The sequence below is a fragment of the Pteropus alecto genome, unplaced genomic scaffold (genome assembly GCF_000325575.1).
Source record: "Pteropus alecto unplaced genomic scaffold, ASM32557v1 scaffold17, whole genome shotgun sequence".
Taxonomy (NCBI): domain Eukaryota; kingdom Metazoa; phylum Chordata; class Mammalia; order Chiroptera; family Pteropodidae; genus Pteropus; species Pteropus alecto.
Window position 1 is genome coordinate 2,385,063 of NW_006440645.1, and position 14,568 is coordinate 2,399,630.

The 14,568-nt window shown below is 45.3% G+C and overlaps 1 protein-coding gene and 1 non-coding gene across 2 annotated transcripts in view; both read right to left on the minus strand.

The window, feature by feature from the left end:
- SEC24D (SEC24 homolog D, COPII coat complex component) overlaps window positions 1–14,568 on the minus strand; it is a 75,774-nt gene that overhangs the window by 38,059 nt on the left and 23,147 nt on the right. The window contains 1 exon segment of the mRNA XM_025050929.1: window positions 2,824–2,962. Within this exon segment, the coding sequence (XP_024906697.1) occupies window positions 2,824–2,962 (139 nt within the window).
- On the minus strand, window positions 775–893 carry LOC112484688. The gene has a single exon (XR_003048110.1). It is a non-coding gene; the product is annotated as a 5S ribosomal RNA (ribosomal RNA).

Consider the following 14,568-nt stretch of genomic DNA (forward strand, 5'->3'; position numbering starts at 1 on the left):
GGAGGTTCGTTCTGGCAGAGACCTGGAACTCATCCAACAGCACAGGAACACTTATGAGTCACACACCGAACACTTGCACAAATATGGCCTGGTATCTGTGAAAACGAACCCCCGTTGCCTTGAGATTAATAGGGCTGGCTATCGAACCACTGACAACAGAAGTTTCCAGAATAACCAGCAATGCTCTGGCTTTAAGCATTTCACACACACACATTTTTCATTTGTGAAACCACAGAAGTAATGCCTTTTTGTTTTAAAACCAGCAACTCAATATTCTTCGTTTTTAGTTGTGAACTCACATGACTGTTTTCTTAGGTCGATCAATGACACTTAATTTTTCTATTTCCTTACCATATCATGGCCACTTCTTTTGAAATAAGTTTTATAAGACTTGTCTATACATATGGACTTGGAAAATTCAACGATGTCCTGTAAAGACTATGGAAGTGGGAAACTGAGAGTCTCAGCAAGTCAACAAGGGCCCCAAACTGCTATTTCTACGTTCAGATGAGATGAAGGATGCTGTACCGGCTGTTTTAGGATATACGGTAATTCCTACATAGTTTCCATAATTCATTTGCATTCACCATCCGCATGTAACATGTGGAAATATTTCCCTTTAAAATTAACTAATTTTATATGTTAGCATTTAATATCTTTCGTGTTTTTTTGTTTTTTGTTTTTTTAGGTGAGGCAACCCTTGGTTGACCTCGCAGATTGCAAGGACTTTGTCATTTTACAATCCTTTATTTTATTTTATTTTATTTTTTTTTACGCCTACAGCACCTGGTCTTCCTAGGTGGTCTCCCACCCAAGTACTAACCAGGCCCGACTCTGCTTGGCTTCCGAGATCAGACGGGATCGGGTTTGTTCAGGGTGGCATGGCTGTAGACATATCTTTCGTGATTTCTAGATCAAAATTCAAGTCATCCAATAGATTACACACTGCCACGTGACACCTGTCTTCCTGCATGTGTTCTGGTACCACGTGCTTCCCAGTGTGCAACCTCTGGAGACTTAAACAGAGAGAGTGGAACCATGTGACCAAGCCTGCTGGGTTCTTTCTAGCTCAACAAACCTGTCTTCTTCAACCCTAAATGAAGAACGTGATATAATCTGAGGGAGCCTGGCCTCCTTGTAGAGACGAATGTTTGGGCCTAGCATGAATACTGGAAAATGAACACGGCAGCTCCCTGGGAGCGGGTACTCAAGGAGCGGGGTTCGCTGTACAGAGAACGAGAAATCTGAGTGTTTCTCCACCGAAGTGGCTGCGATGCTTAGGGCACAAGGCTGACACTTTGGGTCTAGGTCCCATGAGTTCACACGCATGGAAACCCCAGAGGTTCTAGGCAGACAGGTCCTGGATGGACTTCTGATCGCCTTCCTAAGAACGCTGAGGGCTTGGGGTGGAGACGCAGGAGCGCGGTGGAGGCATTGATCAAAATGCTCCAGGAGAGGCCTCCGCCTCTTCATGACGCTTCCCCCCGGGACGAAGGCGCAGGGAAGTGAGCTGTCACGGGTTCCTGAATCCAGACCCTGACTGTGTGGCAGCCAAGGATGTGGCTGCAGAGTTCACCAGGACGACAGCAGCAAAGGCCTTCGTCAGAAAGTGCAGAAGTGCGGGGAACCAGCAGAACCGGGCCTCGTGGTACTGCCAGCTTCCACTGGGGCCATGCCACGGCTGCAGCGAGGACAGAGACGGCCGGAGGCGACCGACACGGCCCAAGAGGTGAGGCTGGAAACCAACCACTCCATGCCCTGAGGACTGACCACGGGGCTCCGTGACAAAGCCTTGCGATGCCAGCCTCGGCTCTCGAGTTGGGTGAAGCCACGGAGCATGGGAAGGGGCAGGAAACAAGGAGACAGGCACCGCTCGTCCCCCGGGGAACATGGATGCAGTGACACGAGCGGAAACCTGTGCCTGAGCTCCTTTCAGGGACAGGCCAGTAGCCACAGAGGACATGGCTCCTGGGCAGAGTCTGGTACGTTCTTCAGATCTAATGACCTGCAGGAAGCGTGGCCACAAAGATCAGGAACATGCAGAAAACTCAGGCCCTAACGACCATCACGTGGTTCTAGAAAAACTCCATGAACGTCAATGACTGTGGGGACATTCTCAGCCTGAGTATGTGCTTTGACATCAAAGAATGAAAAATACAGACATGTTACACGTATAACGAATGTCAGCACTTTGAGCAAGCTCGTGGTTTGTTCCACCAGTAAATTCATACTGGAATGGAGTTGAACATGCAGTGAATCTGGGAAGCCCCCTGCATCAATGTTTCCTATTGGAGGGGGAACCATATACATGTTAAAATCCTGAGTTACCCCTCAGCTTGTCCTAAATACCGATGAGCTCACATTCAAGAATAATTCAGAGGAATGAGGAAAGAGGCAAAATCTCTCAAGGTTGTCATCTGTGAAGGTAGATGGACATGGATAACCCATAAATAAAGGAAGGCTCTTCTTTGTAATGCCCCTGGGGAGAAACAAACTGGAAAATGCTCTGCTTGGGACACCCAAGCCCCTCTGAGCCCGATATAAATGCACGAGCCCCACGTGGAAGTTGCCGTTGCTTATGAAACTCAAAAGTAGGGAACTAATTTTATCTCCACTATTTATTTGCACGAAGGCTCAGCTGGAGGCAAAATGAAATTTCGCCTCGTTTACAGAGGTGCCTGGGAGGTCTCCCGTCAGCGTTCCTCCGAATTACTCTTGAATGCGAACTCGCCAGCATTCTGCAAAAGCTCAGGCGCAACTAAGGGCATCAACACGTCCTTCCTCAGCAAAGCATAACGTGTTTCTCTTGCCGGCGCCACTCACCGTCGCTCACGCAGTTGCAGAAGCCACACTGGAACCTCCGTCCTCCCTCTATGAACTGCATGAACGGGCACATGTAGGCTTTGCACCTGTTGCACCTGACCGGCCCGGTCTCTCCATGGTTCACCAAGTAAAGGGGAGTCTGCAAGAAGCAAGTGCAGTGAGAGACAGCTAGGCACACGCCTTGGAAGAATTTCGGAAACCCCATGTTAGAACTGTCACTTGAAGTCTTCTGAAGGCACTCGTCACGGACGTCCTGACCTTTCGTGTTCGCAGGAGAGTAAGGCTGCCTCTCGACAGTGCGCGAATTCGAGGCTCTACCCAAACAGAAATTCATTGAAATGGCTACCTCATTTATAAGCACACGTGAATACACGTAAGTGTATTCGTGTATGTATATTTACCTCTATGTCTGTGAAGACAGAGAGAATGTGAGCAGGTACTAGTACTCAGTAAAGCTTACATTGAAAAGGTCCTGAACACCTTGTGTCACCTCCTTTCCTGTGTGTTCGCTGACTATGAATAAAGACAGAACTGGGTCTGACTTTAAAAGCTCTAGTTTGCATAGCCATTTAGACAGTTCCATCAAAGTACACAAAACGTTTCTTCAAGAATGCAGCTATCTGCAGAACTAGGCAATAATGTTCACTTATTTAGGCAAAGAGGCCGCCCCTGCCTGTTCTGTTACTTTATCTCTGACAAAATGGTTCACAAAGTGCTCTCCATGAGGCTGGCCACGCTTTGCCATTACTGAAAAAGTAAATATTTCAACTGCTTCTTCCTCATAAACATGCGTAAAAGCAAGACATATCTCTCGTACAGCTCGACAGCGGAGAGGCTCAGCCTTAGGTCTTCTGGCTCTCAGAATAAAACCACAGAGACTCTGCTTGTTTTTATAAATCTCCTTAAAGATAACATTTCTAGAAAAGCTTGAGAATTACAGGGTTTGGCACTTCGACTAAATTTTTCTTTAAAGAACAAGATGTAAATAAAGCACACTGCTTCTCAGCAGAGCAGGAAGGTGGTGGGGGGAGGTGGGGCGGTCAGAAGGCCATTTTCTGCTCATCTCAGGAAACCGAGATGTACCGTGTGCCTGCCCGGATGTTCAGCATGAAAACAAATCCACTGCTGAGGTTTCAGAAGTGAGTTGTGAGGTCACAGAGCAGGGGCAAAAAAAAACAAAACAAAAAAAACAGGTTTCGTGTAACAGAGAAAAGGACGGGGGTAGAATTTTCAGGAAACTCGGCGTCCCTCCCCACTGTGTGCCTCTGCACTGCCCTCTCCCAGCCCCTCGCCTCCGGCAGACAGGAACGGGCTGCACTTCATCAGGTACGGTCTCTTCCGTCCCTGCGTGGGCTGAGCTCTGGTGCCCCACTGGGCCGGCTGTCACTAGGATAAGTGCAAATTCACACGCAGGACAGAGCCCTGCGTTCTACGGTAACGCGTTGTTATCTATCCATACAGAACCACCTTTCCTTGCAAAACCACTCCGCTCAGGAGAGAGTTATGGTTTGATAAAGTTTGAGGCTTGAGTTTATACAGGCGTTTATTTATATAAATAAAGTAGCTAACTTGTCACTGTAAAAATGATCTAGAAGGCAGGGAATCTACCCTTCAGGAGATTTCTGATACAATCTAATGGTTAAAAGCTGAGAAGTGTAGTAGATTTTTAAAACACTCTATGAATTTGGTTTAAATACACATACGTACTGACATATTGACAAATAGAGCATTTTTCAATACGAACTTTTTGTTTGAAAGGTATAAAGTGACAAATGTTTGTCCTTTTTAGCAGGGAGTGAAAAATAATCTGAGGGGATGAAAGGCAAGCAGACAAAAAGATGTAGGTTTAGGAGGCTTACGACAACAAATGAAGAATTAGAGGAGGAAGTCAAAGAACAAACACGAAATGATAAGGCAGCTTTTTCTGGGTCAAAATCTGACGATCAGCTATGCCTTTGGTTGCTGACTGCCCTACAGCTTCCATCTCTGAGACCAGGAGATGCTTTCAAGACTTAAACTGGACGAAGTCTGCGATCTGCATGGACTTCAGTCAAGTCTACTTTTCTTACCCTTTTATTTTCAGAGAGTTCAAAGGCAATTATCAATGCCCCGAGAGGCGTCACGGGCCAAATATGATGCAATGATTCGCTAGACAAAGCAGAGGCAATGCAAGGAAAACTAACCTTATTTTTACTGATATGATTGACGCCGAGGCGGGCCCAACTAAACGTACTGTGAATCTGTCGGCAGCTAGGAGCTAAACATTCCAGACCTGGCAGATTCAAACTTGCAGAACTGAAAACGAAAGCCTCCTAATAAACTGGAGTTGAAAGATGACTATATTTAGGCTGTGAAGCACACTCACATTTTTCCGTCTTCATTCTTATGGAAACGGGGTGATGGATAGGTAAGTATGGTCTTCGCACAATCCAGGTGACAGCAAAGAATGTTAAAAGCTTTTTAACTGTTTACATTCTCTCTGGGCAACAGGATGAGGGTAAAATGACACCATCCTGTTTCATTTCTCGGGCCTTGCTGAAAACCATGGGGTTTTCTTTCGCTCTCTCCAGATGTCCGCTTATCTGCTCTATGGTAGTACGCATGAGCTCAGAAAAAGCTCATCTCGCTTTCCTTCTGAGTTCAACTTTAGTGTATACAGCTTTAAAAAAAAAAAAATCAAATTACTTCCCAAAAAATTCCCCTCAAAAAGTTGGGTTTTTCTTTCCCTTACAAGGACATTGTGCCATATTTACTTCAGAAATATTTTCAGATTGTATCACTTTGTTTATAAAAGTGCTTTAATCTTTTGGCCTCTAGTGTATTCCTGCCCACTCCCTTTCTGTTCTTCTCTTAAATGGAAAAAGAGAAAACAGGGAGACTGGCTCCAAACTGTCCTCTGGCAGCTTGCGGGCCTGGGCCGGTGCGGTGTGAGCTCGCAGAACATGACAGTACGGAGGGCGAGGAAGGAGGGAGGACGACATCGCTGGGGCTTTGTTCGCATTTTTAGATCACCAGGGCTGCGCCAAACACAAGATGGTGTTGATTTTACTTAAGATGCTTTAATTGAATGAAATGTCTCTTTTTCTGTGCATGTATAACACCATGGCCCACAGGCAAGAATATAATTCACTGAGAAACTAGGTTCCGTGTGAAAATGAAATAAATGATTTAAAAACAAAACAGAATACTTCTGGTTATTTTTCATGTGAAGGAGTAGACGACGAGATGTATGAATCGGTAACTCCCTGGCACTACTAATGCAGTTTAAAAAGTTTTCTTGTTTTAATTCATCGCCAGTTCTCCACCTCTTTCTGCTGTTCTCTCAGGTAACTTGTAACATCTGCACGGCCAGCGGTGGGGGTACTGTCAGGCGGGCAGAAAGACACCAAACGCAGCAGCACACAGAGATGCAGCTGAAAGCTCACGGAAGGACAGAAGGTGCCTGGGAAATCATGGTTAACGAAGGTTCTCTTTGGCGTAAAAGGCGACGCTACACTGTACTCAGGTGGTATCTCCAAAGCAAAAGAGATGCTCACAGGGAATGAAGCGCAAACCCACAAAGACGCGGTGTGGGGGATTTTGACAGTCCGTACCCTGCGTGTTTGCTTTGGCAACCAGATGGCTGAGAAGCACACGCACTGCTGCGTGCTCTGTTTCAGAGAAGTGGTGAAGAGCAGAAGGCGACCGAACGTGGAACGCGGCCACCCCAGACCTGGACCGCTGAAGGACGCGGTCACACAGGTCCAGCAGGTGTCGCTGCGCAACTAAGAATCAAAACTACGCAATTTCCTCAGTGAGTAATAAAAGGGTCAGGGTGATGGTGCTGCGTCCATTTTAACTCTAATAATTTAACTCCAATAACATTTAACTGAACTTATGTCAGCTATCACCATCACAAAATTTAAAATCCTATACTTTTCTTGAAAAAACTTTAGCAATGGTTAAAAACTATTCGAGGTGAAACAAAATAAGATGAAGCAACATGAGAAAACAGGCTATTTTAAGCATAACTTGTATAGAAATTACAGAATGTGGCAAGTTTGCTGAAGATAATAGCCAAGAAAAACTTATTTTAAGAGTTTCTATCCTCCGCCCACTTCTCCTTGACTATATTTAGGAAAGCAGGTCTTGCTGGGACAGGCAGCCCGGAGGTGCGGCAGGACCCGGCGTCGGAAGCCAAGGACCTGAGGAGGTTAATGCTCCCGATGCCCGGTCCCCTCCCGCCGCCCGGGCCCCCTCCTGCTCTCCACGTTCTCATTCGGTCTGAGCTGAAAGAGAGGCACCAGCAGCGCACCGTGAAGAAGAAAGGACTTCGTAACGCTGCACCCACCTTCCTGGTGGGACAGATCGCAGGTGATGGTGCAGATGAAGGAGGGGAAGACAGCGCCCCGAATCTGAGACCCAGGAACAGCCCGACTTGGGAGTGTGCACAGGCCCACGTCCAGGTCAGTGCGGGGGGAGAACTGTCCCTGTCTCCCCGTAGTTCTTGAGAACCACCTGCCCCAACAACCCCATTTTTCAGCACTGGAGGTAACCCACGTTCTAAGACACGCGCACGCAGACTCACTGTGCCATCTACTTTCCTGTCTTCTTATACGTGCTCACCGATTTTGAGAAATTTTGTATTTTCCATTTTCAATGTACACTTCTTCCCTGTCTTCCTTCATTAAACTTCATTTCTCCAGGAAAGTAAGTGTCCTGCGACTACGGTCGTCCCCATGTGACCAATATTCTACTTTACTAAGTGCCCTGAAGGAAATATCTCAGCTAAATCACTCTTAGTAACTGGAAATTTCTGCCTGCCGTGGCTCCTAAATCAGATGAGATTTACGGCAAGACCTGCCGAAACGTGCCGCAAATCTTCAGCGTGATCAAGGGCCCTATGCAACACCAGGTCCCGCTCCCCAGGGCGTCACTGCAGAGGTCCAGCTCCGGCAGTCACGGGCTCATACTGTCAAACGCGGCTCTGGCTCGCAGCTGCTTCTGCGATCTGTCCCAAGGTCGGCTGGTAATCTGGACTCACTGGGGGATATAAGTAGAAGTCCGGAAGCCATGTGTGAGAGGAAAACCCAGAACCTGTGACGAACAACGACCCTTTCACAATGCTAACCGCTCAGCCTCTTGAGAGTCCCAGAGGATCATGTGCAGGGGCTCAAACCAAAGGAGAGTGGCCCCGGGGGTGCCTGTCAGAGGCATCTGCACAGGGAACGGGAGCGAGCAGCGGCCCGTGCTTCCGTTTTCAGCTTCGGCACATAGGAGGTCCCGTCGGCCGACAGGGACAGAGGACGTAAGGGCAAAGGGCTACCCACCGTACGCACTCGTGCCTTAGGTACACACCACGCAGCAAACAAATGGTAGCAAAACAAAAACAAAAGCAAAACAAAACAAAAAGCATGTCTTCCGACAGCAGCGTATTCTGACCCTTCGAAATGACAAGTATGACATTAAAAAGTAATATTTTCTGAATGCTTTTTAAAAATCATGTTGTACATCTTCTAACAAGAAACAGGGCCTGCCAATAAAACACTCGATGTGCTGTATTAATTCTAATAATACTTTCTCAAGGATGTTTTCAGTTGGCCCTCGTTAACCTAAAACTTTGCTTTCCTATTTTCAGAAAATTAATCTCTTGCTAAGTGCTTGGCATTTGAGAGATTATTTTTGATTTTTTTTCTCTTCAATATCGGAAAATGTTAGACTATTTATTCTTGTTATAACTATATCTAGAGTGTATACTGGACTTGAACATCTCTTTAATTTAGAAATTAGTCTTTTTTGGTGGGGGGAGGGATATTTATTTTTGTCTACCCAGCATTGAAAAATCCTGAAAAATTTTACTAATTCTAACTTATAATAGATGTGAGAATATAACTGTCACCTGTACGATTTGTAGTTTAAGATGCTTTCACTTACATAAAATCCCAACGTGACGTGGTGGAGCCCTCCACGCAGTTTGGGAGGGAGTGCAGGTCGGTGGCGGAGGACTGTCCCGTCGGCCGCAGAGCAGCAGCTCGACTTCTCACCGGTCAAGCCCACCGGCCGACCTCTGTGCGACACACACGCACACGCCACACACACGTACACACACCACACACACATACCACACGCAGACACGGCTTCTGCAGCGAGCCCCGAGCTCCCGAGGAAGCTGCTGTGAACCACGGGCTGGACCGAGCCCTCAGAGCTCCTCTGACCACTGAGTGTCTCGTCCTCCTCCTCTCTCTCTCCAGAGCTATTTTACATCTTTCCACAACCATTTCTTCCTGCATCTCCCTCAGCAGACAGTCCTGCCTCGTTGCTCACAAAGAAAACAGAATGGCGCCGGGACACCCTCGGACCTGCCCACTGTCCTCTATCCTGCCTCGTTGCTCACAAAGAAAACAGACAGGAAGCGCCGGGACACCCTCGGACCTGCCCACTGTCCTCTCCCTGTCCCGCTGCAGCCGAAGGCTCCCTCCTCTCTGCCCGGCGGCTTCGCGGGGACCTTGTCTAAACGGGGACCGGGCCTCGGTCCGGCCCTCAGGCCTGGCGTAGGCTCTTCAGCTGTGTGTCCCCACATGACCTGTGCCCCTCAGCAGTCATCACTGCACTTGTCAGCATCACCACTAACTCCTCAGATCCGTGCCTCGCGGCGCCAACCTTTGTCGCTGTGTCCCCTGCTGCACAATCCCTGGGAGAGTGGGCAGCCGCCGGCCTTCGAATAACAAACGCAATGTCCACCGGACACCCGCTCAGTCACTGTCACAAGCCCAGGGCAGTTCACGATAGGTGAAGCAAAAGGCACAAACAAAGGAGGAAGTCACTCGAGATGGGATCAGAAAGGCTTCTTTCGAGGAGATGGGCACGTATGAGGACACGTCTGCCCACTGACTGAGCTGACAGAGAGAGAGACAGACGCCATCGCAGCGAGCACAGCATGACACTGACGCAAAGCACGGGGTGTGACGGCGAGCAGTGGGCCGGGGCCGCGTCCAGCTGACATGAAGCGACTGGAGGGCGGGAAAGAGGGACACGAGCGATGTGCGCAGAGCCATCATCCAAGCCAGGCAGGGCGGCGGGTCCCGTCTCGCTGTCTCTGCCTCTGACCCCGTCTCTCCCTCCCTCTCTCTCTCTCTCCCCGCTGGTAACAATGCTGACAGGAGCCAGGAGATTTCGCCATTCACGAAGCTAAAATGACGTCTCTGGGAAAATAGTACATTTGGTGTTGGTTTTGAAACCCGCTTATAAATTAGTAAACTCTATCATACGTTTTACAACTATGGCGAGGGATTTTTAGAATATCTGTGGCATCATCACCTATATTTTATTCATTTCATAAAACTTAAATATGAACTCAAAAGATGTTTGAATATTAGTTCTAATTCTTAAATTTCTAACTACACAGATTCGCTCCTTAACAGCACAGGCGAGCTTCAGGCTCACGCACGTCCCCAGGGCCTTTGAAATTACAGGTAAACTCTCAGTAAATATTTCTTAAAAGGAAAGATGGTGGAAAGAAGGGAAAAAATGAAGTCTAAAAGAAGTCTACATGAAAAATAAATGAAGGAACAAGGAAAGCGCAGACGTCACGTTGGGACTTGAGCATAAATGCCAGTTCTCTGATCACAGATTAGGTCTGGGTGTGACAAACCCCAATACGCTAAGTTTGTTTCGAAGGATGCACGAATAACTACCTGCAGGAGGGGACCCTTTTCTTGGAACGAATGAAGTATCTTAAAGCATCCCAGCTGTGACCTTTCCGCGCAGGCCCTCGATGCCAGGAGGGCTTCCGGCGGCCTCTCAAAGGGCCGTTCTGGTGACAGGGACGCATGGTGCCAAAAGGGAAAATAGCCATCAGTGTGGTGAAGCGAGGGGCATAACGTCTGAGTCCCGAGTTTGTGACTAAACTATAAATAATTATAAATAAGCAAGAACTGGTCTGTTTGGAAGGTTATGCTGATGCAGTCGCTCAGGTTATGGGGAAACTTGCAAAGGCCGGCACAGCTCTTCTTGCTGGAACAGATGCTGGAAACTGAGTCAGACGCTCCCTCTCAAGGGGCTACGATGGTCAGGGATTCTGTAGTAGAAAGACATTTCTCTCCATTTCTTTTAAACTTTGACTTATTATATTTTACCTTTGATCCCTAAAGGAGAATTATATTTTGTTGACTAATTATAGGCCACTTGCAGAAGGCAAGTTTAATCGCTGTACGAATGTACGTTCCACGGATGATGAAAATATATTTTAGACTTAAAACCTCTAAGAATCAAGTTTGTTTCTTCGCTAAGAAAATAACTCGTAGTCTTGCCTTCCTCAAAGGGAAGCTGTAAAACACTCCACTTCAGAGATGCAAGGGTCAAAAACAACAAGCCGGAGGCAAACTCCCTTTGTGTCTCTGGCCAAATCTTCCCTCCCCTGATCTCACTTCTTAAAGTGGCCAAGAAGGAGTCAGGTCTTTAACGGATGGGTGTCAGTCAGGCTACCCCAGTACCCTATTTCATCCAAAACCTGGCTCCAGCCCTCACCCCGCTCTGCTGCATTTCCCTTCCCGCTTAGCTTTATTATTACCAGGCTCACTGTCTTGCCTCTGTCCGTTAAAATGCAAGGAATTTTAAAATTCCTTGAGGAATGAGGGCAGAGATCTTGTCTGTCTGTTCACTGACATATCTCAGTACCAAGAACAGTATCTGGCACATACTGGGTGAGCTATATTTGTTGAATTAAATCCTTTTTGGAATACATAAATCAATAGTCCTTCATAAAAATGGAACCTGCTTATAAACTATCATATCAAAGAGCAATGTGTTATCACCCAGATTATGATGCATAAGACAATTTGAAAAATTCCTAAATCCAAGGGTGATTACACAATCATAAAACTGATTCTGTATATAAATATAACAGAAAATTCAACTTATCCTTTCCCTTTTCAGAGTAGACATCTATGGAAACTATATATTTATCCAAAGAATCTAAAGCTTTTTATACAAATTGGTTTTAGGGTGGGAGAAAGTACAGGACTCTGAGAGTCATGCAGCCCAATCTGTCAACGTAACTGCTGCTTAGTGATCATCCCTGGTGGCAGCCCCATGCACTGGCTGGGCCACTTCCAAGGGATCTAGCACATCTTTTGTGAGTTAATTTGATTGGGCAAATAGTCAAAAGCCATTTGGAAGAAAGACTTGAAGTTGAGCTTTAAAAAGTTGAGAAAAAAATTTAATAAAAAAAAAAGTGTGCGGCCAATTTAGAAGCATCTGGAGAAATGACTACATACTAATGTCTATTAAATATCAAAATGAGCAGGAAGATAACTTTTTAATTTATCAAAATTAATAGTTATGAGCTAAGACACATTTTCTATCCTTTTCCTTTAAGAAGGGAGAAAGGCAGACAAAATTATACGTTTGAAGTATTTAGGGAAAAAGTGTTTTTCAAAACTTTAAACTGTAGAGGACAAGGGAGTATGGAACACCGTACATCAAAACAAACTTAACCTCATCCTTGTTAGAGACTATAACCTCATGTTAACCTCATCCCTGTTAGAGACTATAACCTCATGTTAACGTATGGAACACGGTACATCAAAACAAACTTAACCTCATCCCTGTTAGAGACTATAACACGCTTTGATTTACCACCCTGTTAGAGACTATAACACGCTTTGATTTACCAAAGATGCAGTTCAGTTTAGGCTTAAGAAAAGTGATCCTTGTGGTAGGTGAGTTCCATGACATCTCCACACACCATTGTGGTTCGTCTGTTTTACCTGTATTCTGCAGAAATATCGTTCAAGAAAGCCACTGATGCTCTTATTTTCCCAATGAATATTTTAAAGATTTTAATTTTTTTGTCTCATCTCCCTCCTTTGTCTTAAAAATACACACATATGCTCTATATGTATTTGTGTGTACATATATGTGTATATGTGTATACATGTGTATGTCTGTATATATACGTCTATATATCTTCACGTTTACAGTGTGATAATATTAAAAGGAACAAACATTGGAGGGGAGAATGAAAGTGAAACCTAAGGCAATCTTATGAAGAATCTTACTGTCCAGAAAATTCTTTAAGCAACTGCTATCCTAGTTGGCACAGCCGTTTTGTCTGCCGGCAATACTAAAAGCAAGGAAAATCTGCAGTGAGTCCCAAAATGGCTATTTTTCATAAGAACATATGTGTAGGAAATAAAATATTTTCTTTGATAGAACATGGAAATGCAAATAACTGTCAGACGCCTGGGTAGAGATGCCTCAGAAACGCTGGTCCCAGCCCTGGCTCGCGCAGTGGATTGTCACTTCCCTTATTTACCACGTAACTCGTTTGGCCTGGGACGCAGCATTTGGACACAAAGTAGATGCTCGATACAAGTTCGAGGTTAGATCTCTACGGTGACAGTCGCAGCAATTTACTTGTCCTCACCGTTCTAGTTTACGTCCATATATACATGATACTGTGTAATTATTATATATTAAATGTCTCATTTGGCACGAAAGTGTTCCGGGAACTACTTTCCATCTTGGGAATGCACTAGTGAGGGAAAACCAGGTGTGGGCCCCGCCCTCGTGGAACCTAGTGGGACAGAGGCACGGTCAAACGCCCAAGTCCAAGGCTGCGAGCGGTGCGCGGTGCGGAGGAGCTAGGGGAGTGTGACGTGGGGCATCCTGGTGAGCTCCCCCCAGGAGCTGACTCTGAACTGAAATCTAAAGGTTTTATAGAAATTAAGTAGGCTAAAAGGACAGGAGAGCGTGCCGGACGTTAAGGTATTCCAGCAAATGCCCGTGATGCACCTTATGAACTAATAAAAGCTATGAATGTTTATGGAATGGTGGTGCTTGTCATTTGAATGACAAAAACAGAAAACAGTGATACAAGTATCGAAAACGGATACTATGCAACCTCTCGTTATTGAAATGTAAACAGGTAGCTAACTCTTTCCACTGATGTCTGAATATAAACTGTGGTGTCCACGTTTCCTCCCTCTTCTTATCTAAGCTGTGTAGTGAGCATCACCGAAAGAGTACGCTGACCTCCATCTTAAATGTATACACATCAGTAAACTTAAATGACTGTAGTCTTCATCCTTCTCTTTCTTATACATAGCAGACACCCAATAATCAATGATTGCGGGATTAAATAGTTTTCCATGGAGGAATTTAATACTGTATAGTAAATAATAACAATAATGATAAAGATGATAAGAGTATCATTTCTATACCAGCTTATCTTATTTGTAAACAATTTTTAAATTTAATAAAATTAAGTGATATTATAATTTTATTTACAAAAGAAATAAGGCTAAAGAAAGTGAAATTTTCAAAGTCACACTGCTGGCAGTGGTAGCATCGATTTGTGACTCAACTTCATTTGACTCTCAAATTCCTGCCCTTGCCAGCTTCCTCATAACAGCGCTAAACTACACCCCCGACAAAGAATTGCTTCAAAAACCACTTGTGCTTCAGGCAAACGTGGGCGCGCACTGTATGCAACAAACAATTCCAAACGAAAGGTTTTCACAGGGTTTTCTTTTTCCTTTCTTCCTTCCTCGCATCTTAAAAATAGGACTTTATTATTATTTTTAGCCGTTTATTCAGTGAGAACTTGATGCCCAGGGAACTTTCAAGCATAAAACTTTGAAATATTTGACTATTTCAAACTTGATTACAAAGGGAATAAATCAACTGCATAATTTTTAAGTCTCTGTATTATCTAAATATCCACAAAATTTGACTAAAGTTAAGAATTATGAAGCAGGGAATAAA